Below are 27,465 nucleotides of genomic sequence, written 5' to 3'. Positions count from 1 at the left end.
ATTCGATATTATGTTTCAGTGTTCAATATTCCTTTTGTTTGCTGACTTTATATACTATTGCTTCATCATTCACGAGCCATCGTACCAACCCCAAGTCATGGCCCATCAAGCCATCAAGGGTCTATCTAAGCCCAATATGGAAAGACGACTATAAAAATACAAAGAAGTTTGGGCCCAATGAAAAAAACCCGGGACCAAACCAGTATAACCCGGTCTCGACCAAACCAGACCGATTACTAAACGGGTCGGTCCTTGGTTTCAGATTTTGGCGATTTCCGGGTTTCGGTCTTTTACCGTTCCGGTCTTCGACCCAATCTCATCCCTACTTTCTTTTATTTTTACTTTAGAAGGCAATGTGAAATTTTCACATGTGATAGATGGGTTGCATATATGTTATCTCATGTGTACTTTCACATATGTACTGCCAAATAATAACAAAGAAAACATAACCTTGTTCAAGTAGTGAAACAAACAGTTCAAATAGAAAACTAAAGGAGTCTAAATGAATTTCATGTTTTTGATTATACAGCCACAATAAGAACCAACGAACATGCATACATAAGAGATCTAACTTACAATCAAGTTGATTTACTTTATAGGACTACAATTGTTCAACATCACATGTTTATACAATAATTTTTTAGCCGGTTATAGGGCCAAAAGGAGACCCTGTATTCAAACTCTTATTGAATATCTCTCAATCTTTATGTGCAGATAGGATATACAAAATCTGGAGGATCACAGGTATACCCAAAGTTTGATCAATAGTACCAGCTTGATCTCGTGTGTTTGAACTTCTCATAAAAAAATAGCCGGAGATATGCGCAGACAAAGGAGTATGAGAGATATCACTACTTTGATCCTGAAAGAGACACTTGCGACAAACACCATTCGTTATAGGTGGAGACTAGAATCTTTTCCACGATAAGTAACACACAAGTAGACGTGTAATCTTTCAGTGTTTATTATAGGTGGAGACTTCGACTCATTTGCCTATAATAAGTCAGTTTTGGTGGTTGTGTTATATCCTAAACAGATTTACTTCAAACCTTGGACGTAAATGGAAACAGGACTTAAGAGACAAGTATTTTCAAATGCTTAAATTCACCCACCCAGTTCCCCTTTCTTGATCTCTTTCTGTCAAAGATTCATCTAAATATAAAGCAAATTACCTTTAAAAATCCATCATAAAACATCCGCATCTTCAGCGTCACCATCAGCATCCTCACCATCATTATCATCCTCTTCTTCAGGGGCATCGGGATCGACTCCCTAAACAAACATATAGATGTTAATTGTCCCTTCATGCTATCTTTTTCAAATCATTGGCTTTATTTTTGTCACGTTTTTTCTCTCAAAATGAGACAGTATCAAGTGTAATTCTGAACCATATAACCAGTAAAACAGATTACACACCTTCATCAACTTCTCTAATCGTTCCAATCCTTTCTTTGCTGCCTCATTTAGGGGATTAATCCTGAAATCAAATTATATTACAGCACCATACTAGCACTTTCTTTTCTTTGTGCATAACATTAATAATTTTGAACTTTTACGGAAGTAAATTAGCTTAACGACCTGCATTCCAGCTGAAATGCTTATATATCACAGGTAGCAATTTTGATCCATTTACTTGGAATTAGATGTCATCTAAAATTATGTTTCAAATCTAGCATGTGAAATGGGTAAACTTTAAAGAAGTTTGTAAAAATGAAACAATTCAATTGGGCCAAAACTCACCCTAAGTATATTGTTAATGCATACAACCTTCTAAATCGCTTTGTTCAAAAAAGTAGACTATTAATTTTAGAATTCACATTTAACACAAACTAGACTGTATTTAGATTTTGGATAGTAAGTGCTATGGTTCAACCTAACTCGACACATTTTGACCCATTGTGAATTGCCTATATTGCAACCACACACACACGCATACACACAAATATACATACATTGTATAAGGTGGCTTTCCAGTGAGAATACCCTGAAAGTGAGAACATCATAAGAACACTCAAAAACTTCATTTTGATGCATTATAAGTCCATAAAACTAACATAGTGTATAACTAATTCTTATTATTTAAGTGTTTAACGACACAATGATCCATCAAAACTGAGTAAATCACCTTTTTTAATTTATGCAATCATTTTGATAAATATGCATCCAAGATGGATCACAAAACAAAAATGGATGCATACCCTATCTATATAATATTATAATATATATATATATATAATCTCACTCACTCAAGAAAAGAATGAATTTGGTATACCTTAAAGCAGCTTGATAATGAAGGAGTGAATCTTGCATCATATTTGTAGCTGCAAATACCTGGGCCAGCTTCACATGAAGTGAGTCATCAGCCCAGTCTTTAAGGTAACGCTCGAGAAGAGTTACTGCTTCGTAGTTCCGACCTTCCATTATGTGTAACTCTGCCAATGCTAATGCGGCTCCAAGGTAACCAGGTTCCAGCCTTAGAGCAGACTCGTAGAACTTCTTAGCCTGTTTCATTATTTAAGTCTCATCATTTTCTCTACCCAGATTTTCTAAAAGTTCTCATTTGACTTTAGTGAGTCTAAGGGACGAAATTCTATCCTAAAATTTGTTTAATTTAGAGGTGGCGATTTCGGCTTACCTATGATGGGTTAATTTGTGTTACGTATATTATTAATTGGTCAGTGGATTAAAATGAAGATTAAACACAAACAGGTCAAATAAGTTGAAAACCTCCTTTGTAATGCATATAACCTCTAATATATGAAGTAGTTTTCTATTCATGAAACAGATAGTTGTCGTAGTAATATTAATTTGTAATCAAAACTAACTCATTATATATTTATTAAAAGTATGGACAAAATACCTTTTCTCTACTACTAGGGTTACTAGCATATACATCACCAACAAGTTTTAGAGCCTTTGCAGATTGAGGCATGGCCTTCATTGCCTCCCTTGCAGCATATAATGCCTCTTTCAACTTTGAAAGTGCCAAATAGGATCGAACCAATCCTAAACAAAGAGAAGTGTGTTCACAATCATAACAGATTTTATGAACAATTTCCTCTAGAAAGAAGACAACAAATTTGCATACATTTGATAAAAGATTTCCTCTTTATACTTTAGGAAGTCGATCAGAGTAATTGCCAACTCCAATTTAAAAATTGCTTTGTTCCAAGAAAATTACTTTCGCATCAAATATTATTGGTAATTGATTTCTTAAAACTTGGTAGTGTTGTAAACTCTACACGTTTTTGTTCCAAAGATATAACTGCAGGAATTTTTATAACAAGCACTGCAGATTGAACATTCTTCTGACAACACATATCAATTTTTTATTTGGTGTTACATCATAGACACACATACATACCATGAATGCATAAATACATACATGCACATACATAAATATGCATGACAAACAACATTATGAGTTTCTAATGCGAATGCACCTTGGTAGGAACGTAGATCAGGTCTCAACTCTTGAGCAGACCTGAAGGCGGCCACAGCTAATTCCGGTTGATTCATTGAGAGAAACAAGTTGCCCTAAAAGCTAGGAAACATCAGTTATCCCGTATATTTTGGCATAGATACAAATATATAATAACAAAACCAACTACTAAAGTTGTAACTTTGTTTAGCTCTGCCTACAATCAAATAGATCTAATAATACCCTGAGGATTACATGTTTATACTTCTTGCAAACAGATTGAATCTAATATGGCAGTTTAAGCAGTACCTTCACTATGTATCCAGTTATATGTCTATCATCAATCCGGATGCTCTGGTAACACGGAATAAAGAAAATTAGCATTAAAAAAAAAGTCAAGTGCTGACCAGTTAGTGAAATTTAAATTTGGCAAAATGGACGAGCAGGTAACTGGGCAACAGGTTCAGTTCAAATGTGAGACTAGCCTTCGCACTGGGTTGTTTTGAGCAGATTTTAATTTGATATGAATCAGATTCCAGCTAAAGATTATGGAATAATTTACAAGAGGCGCCATAAACAAGTCAAGGGGGTTTCTAGCAATTAATGAATAAGTGTGGTGCTGGGAAATTTCATTGTTTCCTTAATTACATTTAATTACTTTTTATTATTATTTCTTGTTGAATAAGTTAGGGATATTAATAAATAGGACCGTAATAGGTGAGAGGGGGTATTGGAATTATTCTGGAAACTATTGTTACGGAGAGAAAGTTGCCTTCAACTTTTGTAATTCTTGCTCCATCTTTATATCAATAATAAAATTACCGCTTAAGTTCTTATCAATTGGTATCAGAGCACTTTTTTGGGCCTATTTATCCATATACACACATAGACAAAAAAAAAAAAAAAAACTTGTTCATCGGCACTATTCACGAGGTACTGTTCATCGGGGGAAAAAAACTGAATAATGACAAAGAAGGAAGAAACAGGAGCAGCAGCAGATGGACGTTTCGGTGCCTTGGAGTCTGATGTTGCAGCACTACGTTTAGAATTGAACCAAAAACATGCCGAGTTACTGGAATTTCTGAAAACTCATCTAACTGCGACAATAAACAATTCTCCTTTACAGTCTTCAGAAAAATCCAAGGTAACACCAACTGCGCCTCCAACAGATGAGTATGGATATCCTTACTCTTCGTTTCAAACTGAAACTAGTGGTGAAAAGAATAAGAAAACAGAAGGATTTGATTCTGGAACTGGATTTGCCAATGGGGAATTTCATAGGACAGACACCGGATGGAATTCGGCTGGAGCTGACTTTAGATTGAAGAAGTTGAAGATGCCTATTTTTGAGGGGGGTGATGCTTATGGTTGGATTTACTGTATGGAACGATTTTTTCATATACAAGGAATTGGCGGTATTGATCAACTGAGGGCTACCGAGATATGTTTAGAAGGGCAGGCTAGGCTCTTTCCTGGTACCGCTGGAGTGATAGAAGAGCCCCATTTAGATCATGGTAGGACTTTAAAAGAAGGTTATCAGACAGATTCCAACAATCTCAATAAGGAAGTTTGTATGAGCAATTTTTGGCTATCACTCAAGTTGGATCGGCTCGGGAATACGTTGCATTGTTTGAAAAACTAGCGGGTCAGTTAGTGGGAGTTCCAGAACCAGTCCTGGAAGGAACCTTTATCAAGGGCCTTAAACCTGATCTCCGCTCTGCTGTTCGTGTTTTGCAACCTGAGGGGCTAACTCATGCTATGAAACTGTCTATTTCAATTGACGAAAACAGGTTGTTTGGAAGTTCTTTGCAAGGAGGGGGTTCCTATCACCCAACTGGGTCGACAACAAATTTTGCTAACCGTAATATTGGATCAGGTTCAACCCGAACTTTTTTATCCACCCCCACAACCGATCGGAAAGGAGGAACTGTATCAACAATGCGACCAGGTCAGTTTAAAAGATTAACAGAATCTGAGATGGCGGAAAAACGATCTAAAGGGCAATGTTTTAAGTGTGATGAAAAGTATGGACCAGCACATCAGTGTAAAAGCAAAGCCTTGCAAGTATTATAGGTGGAACCAGATGAGTCGGGGGAAGATGAGACTTTAGAACATGACAGTTTACATGAACATCTCGACTCGATGGAGGTATGTTTAAATTCATCAAGTGGATTAACATCTCCTCACACAATGAAAATACGTGGAATCATAGGTGGATTAGATATGGTGGTACTAATTGATAATGGGGCAACACATAATTTTGTTTCGTGGGAGTTGGTGGACAAGATTGGGTTAGTTTTGTTGGGAAGTAATTTAGTGGGGGTAAAAATGGGCAATGGAATTATAGAAAGAAGTCAGGGAATTTGCAAAAGAGTCCCTATCGCTTTACCAGATATACAAGTTGTAGATGACTTTTTACCATTAGAATTGGGTAGTACTGATGTAATCCTTGGAATGAAGTGGTTAGCAACATTAGAGGAGATGACAGTTAACTGGAAGGAGTTAACCATGGAATTCTATGAGGGCGACAGACGTGTTTTCCTAAAAGGGGACCCGAGTTTGTGTCGTAGTTTGGTTTCACTTAAGTCGATAATACGTTCTTTACAACATGTAAAGAACGGATATTTTGTTGAGTTGAAGCAGATGGAAAAGGAAAACCCGACTACGCAATATCCTATGAATGTCATTCAAAGTTTGTTAGCTGATTTTGATGATTTTCACATGCCAAATAGGCTACCTCCTGAGCGAAATCATGAACATTCAATTGTACTTAAACAAGATACTGAACCAATAAGTGTACGTCCTTATCGGTACCTTTATGCCCAAAAAAGTGAGATTGAGAAGCTGGTGAAAGAAATGCTTCAAGCTGGTATTATACAACCTAGCTCAAGTCCTTTTTCTAGTCCAGTGTTACTAGTTAAAAAAAAAAGATGGTAGTTGGCATTTTTGTGTAGACTATCAAGCTTTGAATAAAGCTACTATTCTAGACAAGTTTCCAATTCCAGTCATTGATGAATTACTAGATGAGTTACATGGAGCAACTATGTTTTCGAAGCTTGATCTGAAGTCGGGTTATCATCAAATCCGAATGAAGAAGGATGATGTTCCTAAGACAGCAAACTCATGAAGGGCATTATGAATTTTTGGTTATGCAATTCGGTTTGACTAATGCTCCGGCTACTTTCCAGTCTCTTATGAATAAGGTATTCCGTCCTTACTTACGCAAATTTGTTTTAGTATTTTTCGACGATATTCTTGTTTATAGTAAGACACTGGAAGAGCACAAGAAACACCTGATCATCATTTTTTCGTGCTTAAGAGAGCATCAGTTATATGCCAATAAAAAGAAGTGTGCTTTTGCTCAACATAGAATTGAATATTTAGGTCATGTGGTGTCAAGTGATGGTGTATCAGCAGATCCCTCCAAAATTTCAGCTATGTTGGAGTGGCCACTTCCAAAAAATTTAAAGGAATTGAGGGGTTTCTTAGGGTTGACATGGAATTATCGAAAATTTGTAGAAGGTTATGGTAAAATCGCCTTAGCATTAACTAAAAAACCGAAAAAAGATAATTTTAGTTGGGATGAAGACGCAACCAATGCATTTCAGGCTTTGAAGTTGGCAATGGCTAGTGTACCAGTTTTGGCTTTACCAGATTTTAACAAATAATTTGTCGTGGAAACAGATGCATCTGGTTATGGCATTGGAGCAGTATTGATGCAAGAGGGAAGACCAATTGCTTATTACAACCAAGTTTTGGGATCTCGAGCTAGAATGAAATCAGTATATGAAAGAGAGCTTATGGCAATTGTGTTAGCAATCCAAAAATGGCGACCATATTTGCTTGGAAGACACTTCATTGTACGTACAGATCAAAGAAGCTTAAAATATCTATTGGGACAACGACTTGTAGCTGAGGAGCATCAAAAGTGGCTTACTAAGTTGTTGGGCTATGATTTTGATATTCAATATAAGCCTGGCATTGAAAACAAGGCTGCTGATGCATTATCAAGACGAGAAGATATTGCAGAACATTGTTTTGTTATGTCAGTATCCAGGTTTGTTAATTGGGAAGCAAAAGGGTGATGATTTGTTGAAAGATTCTGAGTTGAATTCAATCAAAGAGGACATTGTTAGTGGAAAAGTGAATGATGGTGAGTATACCATTGTTGATAATAGGCTGTTTTACAAAAATCGACCTGTGCTACCAAGAACATCAAGATGGATACCACGTCTCTTTAATGAGTTTCATAGCGGAGTTATTGGTGGTCATGCAGGAGCACTAAAAACCTACAAACGTATGGCTGCAGAATTATATTGGATTGGAATGAAGAAAGACGTGATAAAATTTGTTTCTGAATGTGAGGTATGTCAACAAAACAAATATTCCAACATGGTTCCTGGTGGGTTATTACAACCATTGGAATTACCAGACAAGACAAGGTGTGGGATGAAGTTTCTATGGATTTTATCGAGGGGTTGCCAAAATCTGATGGATTTACTACTATATTAGTAGTGGTCGATCGGTTGAGTAAATAGAGCCATTTTATTCCACTACGACACCCGTATACAGCTACTATAGTAGCTGCTGCATTTTTAAAGGAAATAGTCCGTTTACACAGGATCCCTATATCTATCGTTTCAGACCGACATAAAATATTTCTAAGTAATTTCTGGAAAGAATTATTTCGTTTACAAGGGACTAATCTCAAGTATAGTACCGCTTACCATCCGCAAACAGATGGTCAAACAGAAGTTGTTAATAGAAGCATCGAGACTTACTTGAGGTGTTTTACTTTTGAGAAACCAAAACAATGGTCTAAATGGTTATCATGGGCAGAGTATTGGTATAACACATCATTTCATTCTTCAGCAAACATGACCCCTTTCAAGATTCTTTATGGTCGTGACCCACCTCGTTTGGTTCGTTATGGTAGTCAGCCTACACCTATCTATGGAGTGGATCGTTATCTGGAAGAAAGATATCAGGTTTTGGAGGAATTAAAAGATCAACTATCTAAGGCTCAAAATACTATGAAGAAAAAGGCTGATATTCACAGAAGGGATGTCCAGTTTCAAGTTGGTGACAAGGTTTTTCTGAAATTACGCCGTTATCGTAAACATTCGGTGACTCGTCGTAGTAATGAAAAGCTAGCTCCAAGGTATTTTAGACCGTATGAAGTGCTGGAACAGGTTGGAAAGGTAGCCTATAAGCTTAGATTACCTTCTGACGCAACAATCCATCCTGTTTTTCATGTTTCACAATTAAAGAAGGTGATTGGGAGCAACATGAAAATCAATGATTTGCCTAATGGATTTACCGTTGATACTGTAGTAACGCTTCAACCAGCACAGGTTCTTGGGGTTAGAAAAACGGGCATTAAAGGTGACAACAAGGAGGTATTGATTCGTTGGTATAACTTACCTGAACATGATGCTTCTTGGGAACCAATGGATGACATTAAGTGTCGGTTTCCAGATTTCCACCTTGAGGACAAGGTGGTTCTTTGGGAGGCGGGTATTGATACGAATCATATTCCAGCTAAACATTATGAAATAATTTACAAGAGGCGCCATAAACAAGTCAAGGGGGTTTCTAGCAATTAATGAATAAGTGTGGTGCTGGGAAATTTCATTGTTTCCTTAATTACTTTTTATTATTATTTCTTGTTGAATAAGTTAGGGATATTAATAGATAGGACCGTAATAGGTGAGAGGGGGTATTGGAATTATTCTGGAAACTATTGTTACGGAGAGAAGGTTGCCTCTCGAAAGCAGCCGACTTTTGTAATTCTTGCTCCATCTTTATATCAATAATAAAATTACCGCTTAAGTTCTTATCATAATTTTTCAAAAATAACTAGTGTGCTAAATATAATTGCAAAAATCATGTTATTTGATTAATAATAACGAGTCATATGACCGCGCAATGCAACGCTGGTGTCGAAAGCAATGGTGGTGGCGCGCGCGTCGGGGGGGTGGGGGGGTCATGTTAAAGTAATTGATGTTAAAGGTGGTAGTGTATTATTTTAAAGGTTGAGGGCTTATGTTGTAAATTATTTATAAGTATATTATGTAGAGATGTTAAAATTAATGAATATAGAGAGGGGTATTTTTGGTAGTTCAAAGTTTTAAGTTGAGAAAAGGGGGAGGGGTTGATGCTTTATATAATAGTATAGATATAGATATAAACTATTCAATAAAATAATATAGAAGAATTCACCCATTAAAAGTATACTTTAGGCGGCTTTTTAACCCCCATTTGACCTGCTTCCCTTTATTCATTTATACCCATCTGGTCCACTAGAGATAAAACACCCAGAATCAACCCAATCATAAGTAACGGGTTCAAAATTGCCACGTCTAACAAAAACCTTACTTTTTCTGCATGAGTTAGAGCAGCCCTGTCATCTTTCCTTTCCCACAAAACAGACAATGCCACAAACACTTCAGGCCTGGCTGGATCAATGCTCAGCAAATCATGCACTAACTTGTTTAACTTTAGTGGATCAGATTTTAGCTTTAAAAGCATAGCATACTCATCCATATAGGTGACCACGTAAGGATCAATCGACTGAACCTGTTGAATTAAAACTAAAATTGAGTACTTGCTTCAACTTTCAAGAAGTCAGATAACTGGGTCAATATATAAACTACTATAATAGAAGTGGTATACCTTCTCAAACTTCATGATGGCTTCGTCATTCTTTCCGATAATTGCTTCCACCTTAAATATCGAATAAAGGAATCAATTAAAACTAAATTTAATTGTTTTCAACAAGATTATTTGGGATCATTTGTTAAGACCATGATGTTCGGATTTGGTCAACAAATAGTGTGTTCCAATAAAAAACAATACAAATATGTAATTAATAGAACATTGATAACCTATCTAATAATACTGTAGTATTTTAGAAAAGCAGTAGTGATTTGGAAGGTGAAAACAGAAGTACTAAGAAAACATTAATTATGAATTGGAAAGTGAGGGCAGCTTGATGATATAGAAAAAAGTTTTTAGAAACTTATCTCATTTATCGAATCCCTACAAATTCTGACATAACTTTATTTCATTGGCTAGTTATAAGTTATTCTTTATTTTGACTAAAAACCAACAATCATAAATTAGATTTGTTGACTATCACCCAGAAAAAAATGAATACCGAATACCTAATTTTATCAAACTTATATATACATGAATGACAAGAATATAAAAAGTATTTCTGACCTTCGCCATTTCAAGTAATATGTGTACATTGTTAGGAAAACGCTGAAGAAGTTCCGTGAAGAGTTCCAGTCCCCCTGAGGAAATGCAAAGGATGTTAATAACTTTACCTTAATAATTGATCACTTAATTGTTCACTGATATATATTCCATTTTATTATAACCTAAGTCATCATATCAGTTGAGTTTTGTTCCGTCAAGTAGTCTTTAACTAAATCATTATATACCTTTATTTGTAGAGGTTTTAAGGTCTCTTCAATTATTCTTAACAAGCTTTAAAAGAGTACAGAAATCAGTACTGACTTATTTATGCCACCAATGGTGTTGCATGGTCAGACGAAACCATTAATAGAAAGGTTGCCAACTGATTTGCTAATGATAATTATTTGCCTCCTTTACCATGATCAAGAAACAAAAATAAAGTCTTGTTGAGTATATTGACCAACCTTTATAATCATTTGATGCAATGCAACATTGAGCCTCAACATAGCGCTGCAGAAAATAATTAAGCAGTTACAGTATTTCCAGGTAACAAAAAAAACATTTTGGTAAGAGCATGATTATGAGTAATCAGCTGCTAACCAACTGCTACCTCAATATTATTACGTCGAAAATTTGTGTGTAAACCTAATGAGCATTGATTACTTCTTTTGGTCTGAAATTTTATTTATTTTTTTTGTCCTAGCAGTTCAGTCTTACAGAGTACAAACCCTAAAGTTGTTATCTATTTGATCCTGAACTTCCTATTCATAGTGATAGGAAGCCACGTTAGCTTAAACTCACACAATTCATTTGTAATCAGCTAGAAGACCTATATCTCATATTAACATGCGCTTATTTTGTGAATTACTAAATGAAGATCTACATTATAGATTTCAGTGGATCCAAATCATAAAAACAATAATGGTGCTAGACTATCAGCAAATTACGTTTTATCTGGTGATCAAGTTCATTCAACATATATCAAGGCAGATGGTGTTTAAAAAAGATAACAAGGGAGACAGAGACCAGAATAAACTGTTTACCAAACTAGCTCCTGAGTATCCAAACAAACTGGAGAGTAGATAAATTAAAGAGGATAAAAACTCACTTGCAACCAACGGCTGGACTCAAACTGATCAAAAGGAGGCCTGCCATTTCTACTGGGAGCCTGGAACATCAGAATTTATAGAACAAAAATATTGATTACAATTTGTTTGAATATGGAATCAATATTAATTAAATATATTTAACAAGTAATTGGTTATCACTTTCAATGGAAACCCACAGTTTCCATAATCTGACTATTTAAGTAATATATTTATCTTAGTTAGAAAAATAGAAAAAATAGAAAGAATATCTAGTTCATGAATATGAATCAACATGAAGGTGACTTCAACTTACCTGAGGAAGCAATGAAAAGATATCTTTTGCTTGAACACCTAACTCAGCCAAGGATGTAATAGCCTCAATGATATATGGGCAATGTCTGCAAATGGAAGCCAATGTGACATAAGAGCTGATAAATTCATAAATTTTAAAACAAAGAGAACGGGCGAGACTGGTAAATTTAAAACAAATTTTGTTAAACCAAAATACTCTTTTTAAAAGGCTGGACCAAAATTTTGTATATTCTGATAAGTAATTAGCGTCAAATACAATTAAAATGATTATATTACTTCAATATACTTCTCACTTGTTAAAGAGAACAATTTTGGAGAGGGTATACATTATTAATACATTTTTGGTGAATTTTGACTGATTTGGCCCATTTCTCCAGAGCTTATTGTTCTAAGTGTTACCGTTTAACAATTTGGAAATCATACAGAACTCAGATTGACCAGTTTAACATATAATTTTGTTAAGATTGCAACATCTGATATCTGATAATGCACTGGCTGTCCATAAATATGATCTTGAAATTGATGAGCAATGATAAGCAGACCTCAGGCACTCTTTGTAACAGGCAATGGCAGGACGTGTATGTTTGGAACATCGATAAAGCTTTCCCATCAACAGATTCATCTGCAAGTTTCTTGCTTTTCCCGGGATACCCTCCATCTATAAAACCATGAAGAAGAAAAAAAGCTAACTCGCAATTCAGTCTTGTATCAATTACTAGTAAAAAATATAAAATTTAACATGGATAGCTGAAAATCAAATGGCAACGATGTTTATTGATGAACAATCCTTTTTTTTTTTTTGAGGTTGGATTACAGGATTCACATACATGTAAAGCTGTTATTTTATACCTAAAAAATAAACCTTGGGATTCCACTAAGAGTGACGTTTGCGTTTTACTATTCATTTTCAGCGTATTAATCAAATGTACCAGCAGAACTGATAAAATTAAATAAGAGAGTGTGTTGATAAATTACAATACTTTTGAAGGCAGAAAACTAACAAGATAATATGCATAACTATATATAACAAAAAAGTGGCTAACAGTAACCTAAAGACGAGTAACAAATTTAAAACCTCGGCAAGAGCTGCTCTACTCTCATTTAAGGCACAGTGACAAGATGCAATTTTGAACTTCACCTGATATGCAAACACCAAAATAATTGAAATAAGTGAACTAATATATACATCTGAATTAATATGAAGACAATTGGGCGATACAAACATCATATTACCTCGTTTTCATTAATTGATGGGACATTATAGGAGCTTGGGGAAGAAGATCTGTTTGATGCAGATAATGAACTTCTTAAAGTTGCATTTACTTTAGGAACAATCTTGTGATATTGTAACGCTTGCTTGTACGCATGCTAAAGAGAGTGACAGATAGTAGAAAAAAACGTGATTATTGAATCATTGTAACACCTTTTAATTTGAATCATAAAAGTGCACAAAGAAACAAACAAATATGTTGCAAAAATTATAAATATATTTCCAATCAATACATAGACCAAAAGGATTACAGCAGATATCAAAACACAATATTCTACACATATCATCTTATAAGAAGATGCACATGTTAGCAAAAACTGAAGTGAATTCGAGTAAGACATAAACTCTCATAACAGTTATATAAGTATATAACTCCATTGTTGGATGTAAACAGTTGATAAACTATCATAATCGAAATGATGTGTGAAGAAGCTTACAATAGCTCTTCGGTACTCCTTATCACGAAGCAAAGCATCACCATGAAGAGCCTGAAACACAACCATCCAATTTTACATAGTCAATATCAAGATTTTATAACAGCATTCGCCGCACAAATTAGTAACATCTGTTTGTAGATGTCAAAAAAACAATGTTAAAGACAAAAAACCAATGATGATTATGTTAAAAATATATTTGTTTTATTTACTAAACGGTACTGATATTTGTCCAGAGATATAGTTAGTATCGACTAAACGAGACTGATGTTTGTTTTGTGTGCTGAATGAACAGTCTGAATGATAATATATGACATGTTCCCCTTGCCCCCCTTTTTTTAGAAACTGATACGCAGATATATGTCTTGTATGAATGTGGCATAAATGATGTTGGTTAAAATCAAATATGAAAAAGCTAGTGACTTGGTGGGGAAACCAGCGTCATAACTCATCCTGGCAAGTCATGGGCGATCTACATAACACCTGAGCGGGTGTAGTCGAACCCAATGAACAAAACTTTAAACTTTCCATAATTTTAGTGTAATTTGGTGTAAATTTGATATTAAATTGTATTTGAACCCCTTGATTTTATCCATAAGCCTTCATAAGTTTAATCATAAACCCACTCAACAAGATTTCTGGCTCCGTTTCAGACATTCTAGATAAGTCAAAAACAAAGAAGCGCTCACTGCACCAAAAGGTATCCAACTTATCAGGTTTTCCTTTTCCTTTTTCTTTTTTTTTTCAATATCCAACTTGTTACGTTTTCGATTATCAAGCTTCTAATTTTTCACGTTTTCGATGTATCTAACCTCTTATAACTAGTGACACGAAAACTTATACATTTTATAACACACATGAGAAATAGCAATGAACTTCAAGTTAAATACACACAATAACAAAAAAACATGATTAATTCTTGTTGCAGCACTTATTCATACAAACAAACCCCGCCTTACGACCACCGACTTGAAACTAACTAGCAATTATTTCTTACAGCAAAACTTCAAATCCAAACAAGGGTTTCAGTTATAAATTGAATTTTTTTTTTTAGAAAAAAAAAAGAAAGAAAAAAGGAGTAAAAATGAGTACCAGATATTCAGCCTTGAGATGTGGAGAGTTGTCATTATTGACAGAAGATGAAGATACCAGAAAACAGCCCTTGTCATACAAATCATCATATCAAAAATGAATTTTAGGTCAAGTGTGTGTATATATATATATATAATATGTATATATCTGTATATGGGTAAAGAGAGAGATAGAAGTATACGAGCATTTGAGCAGAATTATAGAGACCGCAATCAAGAAGGGTAGACATTTGATCTTTTGGGACTTCCATTATTTTGTCTGTAATTGAATCCCCCGCCTCGCCTTTGATTCAAACACAAAAAAATTCGATCTTTTTCTTCCTATTGTTTTTTATATGTGACTTGTGACTGTGTCTGTGTGTGTGTTTTTCTGGGCCTGTTTTTAAGGATGGTTTTTGAATGTTTGGACTATTATTGTTTGTTGCTTTTTTTTTTTTTGGAATGGCTTTGTTTGTAAAATGTTTAGTGTATATATCATTCAAAAATGGAGAACTTCTCCAACTTGTCCAAGTCGTAGAAATTTACTTCGCCCGGTTTTGTAATCCAAAGGAAGCCCAGAGATCGTATGTTCTCAAACACCGGTTGACTAGACCAAATACTCTTTTGAAAAACCAACTTATTCCTCGCTTTTCAAATACACTGACACGTTAACAACATAACCGCATGAAACATTTTTTTTTGCCAATCGTTCCAAACCTATATGAAAGGTGAAGTTCAAAAAAGCAAAGATGAGAGAAACCTTACACCACATTGCGACTTTTTGACATACTTCCCAAACAATAGGACAAGAGGTGAAAAGGTATCCACTTGACATAAAAATGTCATTGCAAAATTAACATAAGTAAGAGGATAATATCACATTTCGTTTCAGCAAGTTTTTTTTACAAGGTACTCCATATTAGTTAATTGTTAAAAGTATTTTAAAGAATATAAATATTTAAGTGTATGAAAATTCTTTTGTTGTACGTGAATGTATAGAAAAAATGTTTTGAATAGTTTGGAACACAAAAAATAAAAATAAATAAATAAAAAACTATGATTAAAAGAACAAGGTAAATGAAAACCAAACAAAATATCATTTATTTGGATTGAGATCATCTAAAGTTAAAACCCAACTTCATATGTAAAGTTGGCATCTGGACCATTGGATTAAAATCAAATATCATATTCAAAAACCATATGTGAATCTTGACCTTTGATTTTAATCCAAAGATAAGATATTCTCAACTTTACCTATGAAGTTGAAAACAACTTTAGAGGACCTCTATCCCATTTATTTAGCTAGATTTTCTAAGTTTACAACTTTACATAATATATAGCCAATCAATAGCGGGGGAAACCTAAAATTTGACTAAATGTCTAAATTACATAGTTTTCTTTATAACTTAGCTAAATATCAGAGTCTTCATTCTATTTAATTCTTTTGTCCCCGTTCTTGCTATGTCTTATCTATTAATAGATAAAATTTCTTACAAAAGCAATGTATTTTTCCTATGGGAAAAAAAAACCAAACTTCACATGATGATATCTACATAACTTTTTGCATTACTCCTAGAATAGTTTCGCGCTTGATAATTGGAAAAACTTTTTTTAATTTTTTAGAACAACTAAAAAAATTTATTAATTAATGGCAAACTAGCAAGGTGTTAGTCGCCAAAGGTACAATTACAAATACACTTTCAATCTAGAAACGAACCAATAACAACAATATTTAGATTCATCCCGAAAACATTAACTGCAAGAGCTTCAAAATGAGTGAAAAAACTCATGCCAATAACCAAAAGGAGACATGTGAAAAACTCTCACCTATGAAGGCCGAGCCACCGGTTTTCACCTAGTTTTGCTTTTGATGAAGCCCCAACCATGTCTCAGGGGGAAAATGATCATGAGCAACTTAAAAAAAAAAAAAAAAGAGGTAAAACAAGGAGGCTGCCATTACTTCTGTACGTCCAAGTCATCCCATTCATGAACCATAACCACAAACTTGACAAGCAGCAGCTCGAACCATGATACAAGCCCCTAGATAACTTCCTTGCAGACCAAAACAAACTGATTCTCTAACAATAAAAAAAACTTCACTCATTGAAAAGGCTGATCAATCCATGTTTCCCAAGATAACGTAACCTTCCTGTCTCTATTCTTAATCCAAAGAAAAGCCAAAGCAACAATAGCATTAAAAGTCTCCAGACTACTCTCTTGAGCATTGTTATGAAAACTATTGTTTCTATTTTTCCACAAGTACCACCACCATATAAACAAGATGGCCTCGACTCTTCTTTTCATACTATCTGACTTATCAATCTTGTCACACCAATTGATAACTTCTGCAGGCTTATCGGCGGGAAAGTCCAACCGAGTCCAAGCACATAATAATTTCCTAGTTTCTACAGCCTTCTTACAATTCTGGAAAATGTGATCGGTTTCATCAATACCATCTTGACATAGGTGGCAACGAACAGTACTTACGTCGATTCCTATTATAAAAAAGTTGACGTTAGTGGGGATGCGGTCACGGCACAATTTCCATACGAAAATATTGAATTTTTTCAGAACTAAAGTGTTCCATCTAGTCTTAACGTTACTATCAGTAGGAAGACAATAGTGATCGATAAGTTGACGGAGTTGTGAAACCGAAAAGTGCAGTTTACCTTTGAGATTCCAAACCCAACCATCCTTAGAATTGTTATCCAACCTAGCAGGTATTAAATTCATAAGCTCACTGACCATATGTTCCTCGTGATTTGTTCGAATTGGTCTACACCAATTCCAATTCCAACCCAGATTATCACGGTGCTCCATGATAGTACACCTTTTATTAACATCAAGAGCTGCAAGCCTAGGGAATTTTTGGACTAGTGGAACATTCCCGCACCATGTGTCAATCCGAAATTTTGTGGATTCTCCATGATCTCTTTTTTTCACAAAGAAAATATGTTGCTTTTAGATGTCTATTTAGATTCGTGACCAAAATTGGAGTCAATAGTTGCTTAAGAGGGAGTACCAGTCCCCATGGTGTGAAGTGGCTTGACACCAGTTGTCGAGAAAACCAATCCAACCTATCTGTCTTGACGCAAATGGCAAGACATCACACTGATCCCATAAAAAAGTTTGCTTGAGTAATTTTTTGTGGTTGCTAATTGTCGAATGTAATCATCATCAAAAACTAACGAAGATTTGAATAACTTTGTGTAATGGAAAAACATGGGAAAATGTGTATAGTTGTCTAATGTACATGCTATATTATGTATGAAACCACTAACTTTATCTACCAACATACATTTCTAAAATTGATCAAATGCATATCTAGAAAAACAGTCACTTGCAACTTGCAAGTCATAACATTGATAACTAGATTCTGAGTTTGTACAAAAACCAAATCTCTAGCAACCATATTTGGAAATGATCATACAGTTTACAGTCTCAACCACTACTAATAGGGAATAAAGGCCATGCCTATATACTACTATCCTAATACTACTAATCGAACGCCTTCGAAGTCTCAAAATACAAATTAGTAAAATCAGTCATCAATCATTTGCCCTTCTTTCCCTGCAAAACCGTATTAATCATCAGTAACATACATATAAAAATTCTTTAAACAAAAAATAAACAATGATGGATCGATGGGTGGTCACAGCGGCTTCACTCTATGATAAAGAGCACAAAATGTCCGGCAATTGTTTAATGCACTCTTCCTTCTTAAAAGCAAAACACAAAGTACTCGTCCATTATAAAACTTGAAAAACTTTAAATTATTATTTATATGTATAGGGGTCAAAATAGACACGTCTAGCTACTTCACTAGTGAGCTAAAAGCAATGGTTGAAATGCCTCAAAACTGCATATGTTAGTGCTTTTTTCACAAGTTAGCAAAATCAGTGGTTAGAGTGGAGCAAAACTACATGTATGATGATAGCAAACTCAATTTATAGTCAAGTAAAAACAGTAAAATAGATGTCATTACCGAGTTAACATAGTCATCCATCAATGACTGTTTTCTCTTCTTCATGTTAGATGGTGGGCTCTCAGTAGCTTGTCTTCCCATTGCCCGCTTTGATGGTGTTGAGTTCTGAAATAATTCAGTTTCCAAATCCACATTATCCCATTTAACACCATACAAGCAGATTTTAAGAGGTAGGCAAAAAATTATAAATAAACTAAAGTTTCCAATTTCAACCCATGTGGCCATGTATTAATTATGTGTCGCTTTATAATTTTCAAGACCAGCTTTAACACATTACTTATCTGTTTATAATTTTAAAAGAACCTCAAAAAAACATGGACACAAAATGGTTCAGGACAATCTGAGATGCAAACTAACTATTTCAACCCATGCAAATTACACCCATCGTCACCTGTTAATGTGTTAACCCACCCTTTACCAGCTCTAAAATATATTAATGGTTTGGTTTGGATGAGAATTAAACCTTGGCAAGTTTTTTTTCTTTACGAGCTTGCCTCTCCCTCTCATCATATTCTTGATTTTCCCTCTCCACCAATCTTATGAGGGTATCACATCTCCTTGCTAGTTCCTGAGTGGTCCGTGACTTGACAAACCAATCAAATCTGAACAAAGGTGAAGTCCGAAATGCTGCCTTCAACTCATCCCAGTTACCATAACCGAGTTTGTGAACCATGCAAATCTGTAATATTTCAACCTTGTTAATTTAAAGAATTATCAGTGAGCAGAATATGGTTGAGTAGAAATCTCACCATGAATCGATCACATTCTTCATTGTATAGCTTGCCTTTATTTTGGCCATACTGAATTTTAAGCTCTAACCAAGGATTCTTGTAACGGTCTAACTTCTTTCCTATTGCTTTCATTATTTCATCTTTCCGAGAGATTCTAGCCTCCCCTCTCTCAATGTTTTTCATGATGCGATCATAATCTGTTGAAAAATATGATGTTGATAACATGAGCATCAAATTAATGGTAACAACAATTTAATTCTTGTAAAAATGACAAGGTCATATGCACTTACATACATTTATAAATACATACATATATGCATACATATAATTTTTCATCGAATACACCACTCTTAATATAGAAACATGTAAGAACACTTTTTGATCTTAACAGTTAGGGATCAACAATAAGAAAAACTGATACTAATTGTAAAAGAAAAAAAAAATGTAATATTTTTGTAATTGTAGACTATTCTTGTAATTGTAATAGTACTTTTTGACAACTAGTGACTTGCTAGTTCGTCTATTATAATATATAATTTTTGCCGTTCAAAAAAAAAATGTAAAAGAAAAAAACAGAAAGGGCATAACTAGAAGAGCAAAGCATTTCTACCCTACTTTTGGCTTATTTTGTAGTAGTTTGTTCGATGAATAATGGCATCTAGAAAATTTAAAAATGGTTCATGCCCCCCTGTTCTCACTGTTTGTGTTTTTAAGTGTTTGTACCAAAAAAAAAAGCACTAACCGTTCAATTCCTTGTATCTTTCTTTAAATACTCGAGCATATCTTTCAACTTCTTCCTCTGATTTCCCTTCCATTTCAGAAGCAATACCACCAACATCAGCCCGGCCATACTTCTCACATGCCCTTATGAAAGTATTAAAGTCTCTCCTACTCCATGTTGAAAATCCCTGGGAACAACAAATATCAGTACTAACATATTGGGCCCAAACTATGCTAATTTTAAACTTGTGACATTCTATATCACATGGTGGCAAGGAAACGTGACATACTTCTTCCAGCAGTTTCTCTTTTTCAACTTGCTCCTCAGCAGTCAAAGGGTCTCCAACCTCTACTAAATTAGCAAAAAATTAGTCACTGATACTAAAATGGTCAGTATCTAAAAACAGAATAATCTTATCTTGTACCTTCTGGCTCATCAACATCTATCGAGTCTTTCACTTGATTCTTCTGTTGTGCCTGCTGAAGATGCAAAGAAAGATGAGTAGAAAACAAAAAGAATAAACCCCTGCCAAACAACAATAATGAAAAGACATGCTAGAGTGGGCAAAATCAATACCACCATAAGATAGCGCACTTCTTTCTCATACAACTCGCTGAGCCTCTGAGTGTTAAAGAACTGGAAGTCATGCCTATAATATTTGGTTGCAAGTTTAGAATATATGTCAAAGATTAGCTTTTAAACAGATGGAAAAGCAATAACTATAAAAATTCAAAACAGAAATAACTTACAATTGTGGCATCCGAGGAATCCTAGGTTCCTTTGGCCTTGCCGGACCACTTTGACGCATAGTTTGCTTAAAGTATTCTGATTCCGAATAGCTAAAAATAGGAAACTATGATATATAAGCAATTATTTACAATAATGTTTAACATAAACAATTAAAATATCACAATAATCTTACTTGCGCTTTCGCTCTCTTTTTGGAGGCTCGACCCAATTATCACTGACAATTTTTTTGAAGTCAACCTTGCTCTCATCCTTCGCAAATTAAACAAAATTGGAAGTCATTAGCAACTTCATATAATCAAGCAACGAATTCATAATAAAATATTAAAAATATAACAATTAATGTATCAAATACCTTGTCATCATCAAAATCATACAAATCCGCAGCTGCATATGAAAACACACACATGGTTTAGTGTCCATTAAATAGCAGTTACACAAAATAAACAAAATAAAAATACATACTGTCGTCCATTTTGAACTTTATAGCATCTTCTGTGAACTTCTTCATCTTAGCATCAAGTTCACGGGTAGCTTCCTCTCCTTTTGCAATAATTCTATCAATGTCTTCATCTGTGATTGTACTATCCTTAGAGCTGAAAACCATCTCAGCACCAAACCTCACCATTTGTAGCAATTCATCTTTGTTTACAGCTGTGAAGAAGACCAGGAAAAATAAATAACAGCACAGAAATACCAAAAATATGTAATTTAGAAGAATACAGTATGAAAGAACTATTACTCTTTTGCTCAGCTAAACGTCCTTGTTGAATAACCAATGCATCAAGTGCAAGCTTTTTATAAGCCCTTTCAATGACCTTCTCCTCTATAGTGTACTGATAGTCAATTAAAATACCAAAAGATTACTGACTGATGATTCAGAAGCTTAAATACTATTCATAAGGAAAAACAAAAATATAAACCTCAGTGCAGAAACGGAACACTTGAACTTCTTTCTTCTGCCCAATTCTATGAGCACGATCCTGAGCTTGTAAATCCACTTGAGGATTCCTGTATTATAGCAAGATAAACACTATAATTTAACATCATTGTCCAAACAAACATATAATAAAAAATATAACAAAACTGACAAAGATGCCTCCATCTCACCAATCACTGTCATACAGAATGACAATATCTGCAGTAGCAAGATTGATACCAAGTCCTCCAGCTCTAGTTGATAACAGAAAGACGAACTTTTCACTTCCTGGCTTATTAAAATTTTCAATGGAAGCATCACGGTCTTCACCACCAGTATTACCATCAATACGACAATACAAATACCCGCGATACATCAAGTAATCTTCAAGAATGTCCAGTAGTCTTGTCATCTATAACATTATAACAGTTAGGAGTAAGATCACCAAAAGTTCTACCTACTAACTGAAAAAATTGGCTAGAATTTGATATGTACCTCTTAACAGGTCAAAGGGGCTAGATTGAAAACTTTAGTTGAAATATAAAAATATATCAAGTACAGATTATTCATAAACATGTACAAAATCTTCTGACAAATAACGGTTTTAAAAAAACCCAATAAATATTTCTTTTGACCTATTATCCAACCCAACCAGCCACTCATTTTCGACTTGTATGAAGCATAACAATGAGCAAATGACTTCACATGCTGCAAAGCAAATATAAAAATACATAAAATAACAGAACATTTTTAATTATAAACCTGTGAGAATATTAGAACTCTTGAATCACGCTCCTTCAATTTTGGTAGCAACTTGTCTAATAGCACCATTTTGCCTGTAATTATATGTCAGAAAGTTAGATATAAACAGCAAATCAACAAATCAATATGATGTGGATCAGGTATAATGAAACAGTGACGGCAAAGAAGTATTTACCGGCATTCTCAACAAGATGATCCCCAGTAGTATAAGGTGGACCAGGTTCAGCTCCTTGAAAAAGATATGGATGGTTACAGCACTTACGAAGCTGCATAGCTATATTTAGAAGACGTTTTCGCTCGCCACCAGCATTGACAACCTCAAGATCTTTCTGCAACAATGCTTTATAATACTGTTTCTGCATTTGAGACATTCCGACCTTGAGGATGGTTTCTTTCTTAGGGGGTAGACCCTTCTCAACATCCGACTTCAGTCTTCTAAGTAAGAAAGGCCTTAAAACCTGAACAGCAAGAGTAGCAAATAATATAAAAATGCACGAATTCTCACCAAACCATATACAATTCCCTTCACCAAAGACATCCAGCATACCTTGTGAAGCTGTTGGACAACTTCCTCTTGATCATTTTCACCAGAGATTTGAAACCACTCATCAAAGGTTTCGGCAGAGCTAAATATCTCAGGTAGCAAAAAGTTCAACAGTGCCCAAAGTTCATGAAGATTGTTCTGCAAAAACCAAAGATTACCCAAAAATAAGTCATCTGATGAAAACTGTTTATATAGTATTTCACACCAGCTGGAGAAATACTGTATTACATGATAAAGAAACCAGAAGAACTGGCACCAAACTTGTAAAGAGAAACAGAAGCACAAAACACACAAAACAAAGATATCAATTAAAGTACCTGAAGTGGTGTACCCGTGATAAGAAGACGATAATTGGTATTGTATATCCTCATAGTCTTTGAAAGAAGAGAATTCTCATTCTTAATCCGATGAGCTTCATCAATGATAATATAACGCCAGCTAAAGCGTCGTAGAGTAGTCTTCTCTTTAATGGCCATTTCAAAACTGGTGACACATACATCAAACTTCCCAGCAACAAGTAACTCTTCACGAATGTATTTCTGTTAAACTAAAGTGTTAGCAATTCCAACATGCTTGTGAAACTAGCAATAAAGGTAATGAAACCAGAGAGTAGCATACCCTTTCGTCAGGGTTTCCAAGAAACTTCACAGCACGCAATACTGGACAGAAGCGTTTAATCTCATTCATCCAGTTTCCAAGAGTAGACTTTGGTGCAACTACCATGTGTGGACCAGTTATCCCTCTAAACTCATGCAAATAACCAAGCAATGAGATAGTTTGTAAAGTTTTACCAAGCCCCTGAACAATAGAAAGAATGCAGTGATCATTATTTTGGCAAGATATACATAATTAATACCAAATATAATATGAAAGGATAACCAAACATACCATCTCATCTGCAAGAATTCCATTGATACCATTTTCATATAGCCTTATAAGCCAATTTAACCCAGCAAGTTGATAATCTCTCATTTTTCCCGTAATACCTGTCCAGGAAGTAACAGAAACCAATGTTAAAATCCATAACCAAATAAAGTTTATGCTGTCAACAAAAAATAAATTCAAAATTCAAGGACACGATCAATTCTCTATTAACATGAGAGCAAGAAGAAGAGATTAAACTCTTACAAGAAGGCTGCACCAGCAAACGTGTATGTCCTGATCCAGAGAGGCCATCTTCTTCCTCCTTGAGATAGACTTCATCCTCCTCTTCTTCAGTCATCTTTGATGCATGACGACCCCTACACATCAAAATACAGAAAAAAATTTGGCAGATAGGTTCAACACAACCATTACATTTTAAAAATACATCTATAATCTTCTAAACAATCAAGCAATAAGATAACAATGCCTTATAAGATCATAAATGACAGCATACTATAACCCATGTATAAATTATGATCAGGATCATACAGATCAAAGCATTTTTACATACAAGTGAAATACACTGGGTCCCAACACCATATTTGCTTTAATATAAAAGAGGTATCCATTACACTAAAGCCGCTGTTCAGAGGCATCTCTATCACTTAAGTGCATTGACTGATAAATGCCAAACCAACACATGTATTCACCAGGAGATTGAATAGCACTCCAGTATTAACAAACAGCTTGTCCTTCGATAATTGCAAGGTTGTTTACTAGCAACCCCTAACTAAACAAGCCGCATTGCAAGTTTGGCACAATAGGCAACTAGGCAAGTCTGGCACAGTAGGCCAGATGCCCTAATAGGGCACGCATCCTATAAAACGATACTAGTAGAATCATACCAAAGCAATGGAATATTAACACATTGACTAAGAGTTCAGGAGCATATATGAGGTCCTAGTATGAGGTCCGTCTAAACACTGGGTCAATTCTACTCCCATCACCACCATGAACATTAAAGTCACACTTCCTATCTAACACTCCAATTGGTTAAAATTGCACACAAATCAACCATCGGCTACAAACTGATAGCACACAACTACAAGTCACAAAAAGTTGTACTATGCCCAAGTATGTTTATATGCTACAAACAAAACATTTACATGTTTCAAAGTTTCGTAACTCGGTATAATCTATCTTACCTTCCCTTCACCTTCTTCTGAGAAGCAGATTGGTCAGTTTTAGCAAAATGAGCAAATAACTCGGTCTGCTGCAACAAGAACTTCAGCCTCCCCTTTCCCTTACTATTCTGTTATAATATGATTCCAATAAAAACACTAAAGTTATTCAACTAGAAACATTACAATATTTTATTTTAAAAAATAACAGAATCAATTGGAGTTAAAGAACATTTCCAAAATAACACGCACCATATCAGCCTCAATAGAAGCATTTTGTTGATCCAAAATATCTTGAATCTTTTGTTTCTTCAACCTCTGCATTTCCTTTAACCTCGCCTTTTCACGATGACTAATTTCATTCTTGGTCTCATCTTTATCATCCTGCATGTAATTAGGCACAAAAAAAAGCTATATAATTTACACAAATAACACTATTCTAAAAAGAAAAAGAAAACAACATATAATTCATAACAAATTACACAACTTAATTCAAGCAGACATATTAAAGCAATAAAATCACAAGAAATATGTTATTAAAAATATCAAAACTTGCAGCTTCAAAAAAAAGTTTTTTATAAAATATACAAAAAATGCTAACAGAAAAATTCTTTATAATAAAAACATAAACACTAAAAATGCATGCTTTTAACTACAGCTACACAAATAAATCCAACCAAAACCCTAATTTACATATACATATTTTATATACTATATATGTGAGTATATATAATACTAAAACACACAAAACCTATACTTATATTATATATATATATCACCAAAAGAATTATAAAATAAAATAAGAAGCCCTAACCTCGTCGTCGTCGTCGTCGAGCGGTTCATCAGCGGCGGGGGTAGCGTTATCGTCTTCATCGGAATCAACAGGGCGGGCGACAGCTTCAAGTTCTTCTTCATCCTCTTCTTCTTCTTCAGGCTGATCGTTAACTGGTTCTTCTTCTGAAGAATTTGATAGAGATTCTTCAGATTTAGACCGCCTACCCATTGATCAATGGAATTATAAATTAGGGTTTGTGTGAATCTGGCGTGTGTGTGTGTGTGTTCGGGAAAGAGGGGGAAATTAAAAGGGGAGGTGGTAGAAAGAAAAAGCGATAGTCGATTATTTATATATGAATTATTTATATTTATATAAAAAAGAAAAAGTTAATATATTTTTGGGGTAAAAATTTTGGAGTGTGGGAAAATTCCCGCTTGTTTAGATAGAAAATGGTATCTTTCCCGCTTTTCATGGCAGTTTAGTAGTAAGATACATAGATATAGTAGTTATTCAAACTAGATATCGGATGAAAGTGGTATGACATCCTCAAACCCCGGTCTCATGGGAAGAGTTTTCTATCTGAGTTTCAGAAAAGAAAGGGGTAAAGAGCTTGCTTGTTCTATGGGATTCGACGCATCCAGCAGAGCGAAATAACTAAATAAATAGAAGTGTATTGTGGATTCAAATTGAGTTCAGTCGCGTCGGATCGGTTTTTATAGATTAATGATTTTGAAAGAAAAAAAAAAGTATATACACTAGTTAGATCTTGTTGATATGTCGGCTATTACCGAATATTTTGAAAAAAATAGGTGAAAATATGACGGCGGTGGAAGTAGTAAATAACGGATAGTTCTTATTAAATAGTCGGATTTATATGAATTAGGTGGTTGGAATGATAAGATACTACTGAAGATAGTTGAATACATAATCTTTTTTACTTATACCGACGCTTATAGGCTAAACATGACCATTTTAACCACCCTACAACGAGCAGATAGATATCCATAGGTTGTGAGTTTTTTCCAACCCATTTCCATATCTACCTATAAAAAAAAAAATTCATGATATAAGTGGTTGTTTGGTTCACATAATATTTTAAAAGAAATTAAAATTTGTAAAAAAAGAAAAAATTGGAATTTAATGGAACTGAAATATGATAGTTGAATATCAGTTTTCTTATATGTTAGTTTTATCATAAAAAAAAGTATTTTGCAATGGATGTTTGATGTTTTATCATCGGGTTTAACTTAGTATTTCAGGTTAGATGGTTAAAGTTCTTGATATATTTGGATCGTGTTTAGGTAAGGACGGTAAGCATACATCACTTATGATTTAATCTTTTTTTATAGCGTAGTAAATTACACTTGGCCAAATATTGATGTTTACCATCCATTAATACATTATTTAAGAAGCACAAGGAGGGCATTGACATTGTTAT

General features: G+C 34.6%; 3 protein-coding genes across 8 annotated transcripts; all 3 read right to left on the bottom strand.

Moving 5' to 3' along the window:
• Window positions 1-483: 483 nt before the first annotated feature.
• Window positions 484-15,188, bottom strand: LOC122599837 (anaphase-promoting complex subunit 7). 3 transcript variants are annotated; one of them, XM_043772425.1, is made up of 19 exons: window positions 15,002-15,181; window positions 14,821-14,889; window positions 13,732-13,782; window positions 13,258-13,392; window positions 13,100-13,162; window positions 12,567-12,682; window positions 12,026-12,110; window positions 11,733-11,792; window positions 11,089-11,134; window positions 10,646-10,719; window positions 10,097-10,147; window positions 9,800-10,000; window positions 3,731-3,775; window positions 3,444-3,537; window positions 2,861-3,006; window positions 2,273-2,502; window positions 1,417-1,477; window positions 1,173-1,272; window positions 484-874 (listed from the first exon to the last, which is right to left on the bottom strand). In XM_043772425.1, exons 1-18 carry the CDS (start codon window positions 15,068-15,070, stop codon window positions 1,186-1,188), a joined length of 1,683 nt encoding a protein of 560 aa, XP_043628360.1. In that variant the 5' UTR covers window positions 15,071-15,181; the 3' UTR covers window positions 484-874; window positions 1,173-1,185. The 3 variants fall into 3 exon arrangements, 2 of the variants coding, with proteins under 2 accessions (XP_043628360.1, XP_043628359.1); XM_043772424.1 differs by having other exon boundaries at window positions 484-862; window positions 15,002-15,180; XR_006323950.1 differs by lacking the exon at window positions 484-874 and adding an exon at window positions 1,953-1,984 and having other exon boundaries at window positions 1,244-1,272; window positions 15,002-15,188.
• A 1,710-nt stretch (window positions 15,189-16,898) lies between these two features.
• On the bottom strand, window positions 16,899-17,618 carry LOC122601677. The gene has a single exon (XM_043774418.1). It carries the CDS (start codon window positions 17,616-17,618, stop codon window positions 16,899-16,901), a length of 720 nt encoding a protein of 239 aa, XP_043630353.1.
• Window positions 17,619-18,121: 503 nt separating this feature from the next.
• Window positions 18,122-26,343, bottom strand: LOC122599009 (ISWI chromatin-remodeling complex ATPase CHR11). 4 transcript variants are annotated; one of them, XM_043771456.1, is made up of 25 exons: window positions 26,067-26,343; window positions 25,505-25,636; window positions 25,277-25,383; window positions 24,336-24,448; window positions 24,096-24,193; window positions 23,826-24,005; window positions 23,525-23,746; window positions 23,211-23,345; window positions 22,839-23,121; window positions 22,664-22,737; window positions 22,093-22,313; window positions 21,906-21,993; window positions 21,725-21,818; window positions 21,448-21,636; window positions 21,338-21,369; window positions 21,158-21,234; window positions 20,985-21,074; window positions 20,812-20,884; window positions 20,660-20,714; window positions 20,525-20,586; window positions 20,257-20,422; window positions 19,533-19,711; window positions 19,247-19,462; window positions 18,784-18,888; window positions 18,122-18,368 (listed from the first exon to the last, which is right to left on the bottom strand). In XM_043771456.1, the coding sequence occupies exons 1-25, from the start codon at window positions 26,253-26,255 to the stop codon at window positions 18,351-18,353; spliced, it is 3,198 nt and encodes a 1,065-aa protein (XP_043627391.1). In that variant the 5' UTR covers window positions 26,256-26,343; the 3' UTR covers window positions 18,122-18,350. The 4 variants fall into 4 exon arrangements, with proteins under 4 accessions (XP_043627391.1, XP_043627392.1, XP_043627393.1 ...); XM_043771457.1 differs by having other exon boundaries at window positions 20,525-20,583; XM_043771458.1 differs by having other exon boundaries at window positions 20,660-20,711.
• Between the last annotated feature and the right edge of the window lie 1,122 nt (window positions 26,344-27,465).

This window comes from Erigeron canadensis, chromosome 5 (assembly GCF_010389155.1).
Source record: "Erigeron canadensis isolate Cc75 chromosome 5, C_canadensis_v1, whole genome shotgun sequence".
Classification (NCBI taxonomy): domain Eukaryota; kingdom Viridiplantae; phylum Streptophyta; class Magnoliopsida; order Asterales; family Asteraceae; genus Erigeron; species Erigeron canadensis.
The sequence above is the reverse complement of the archived record's forward strand: the minus strand, read 5'-3'. Positions and strand labels throughout refer to the sequence as shown.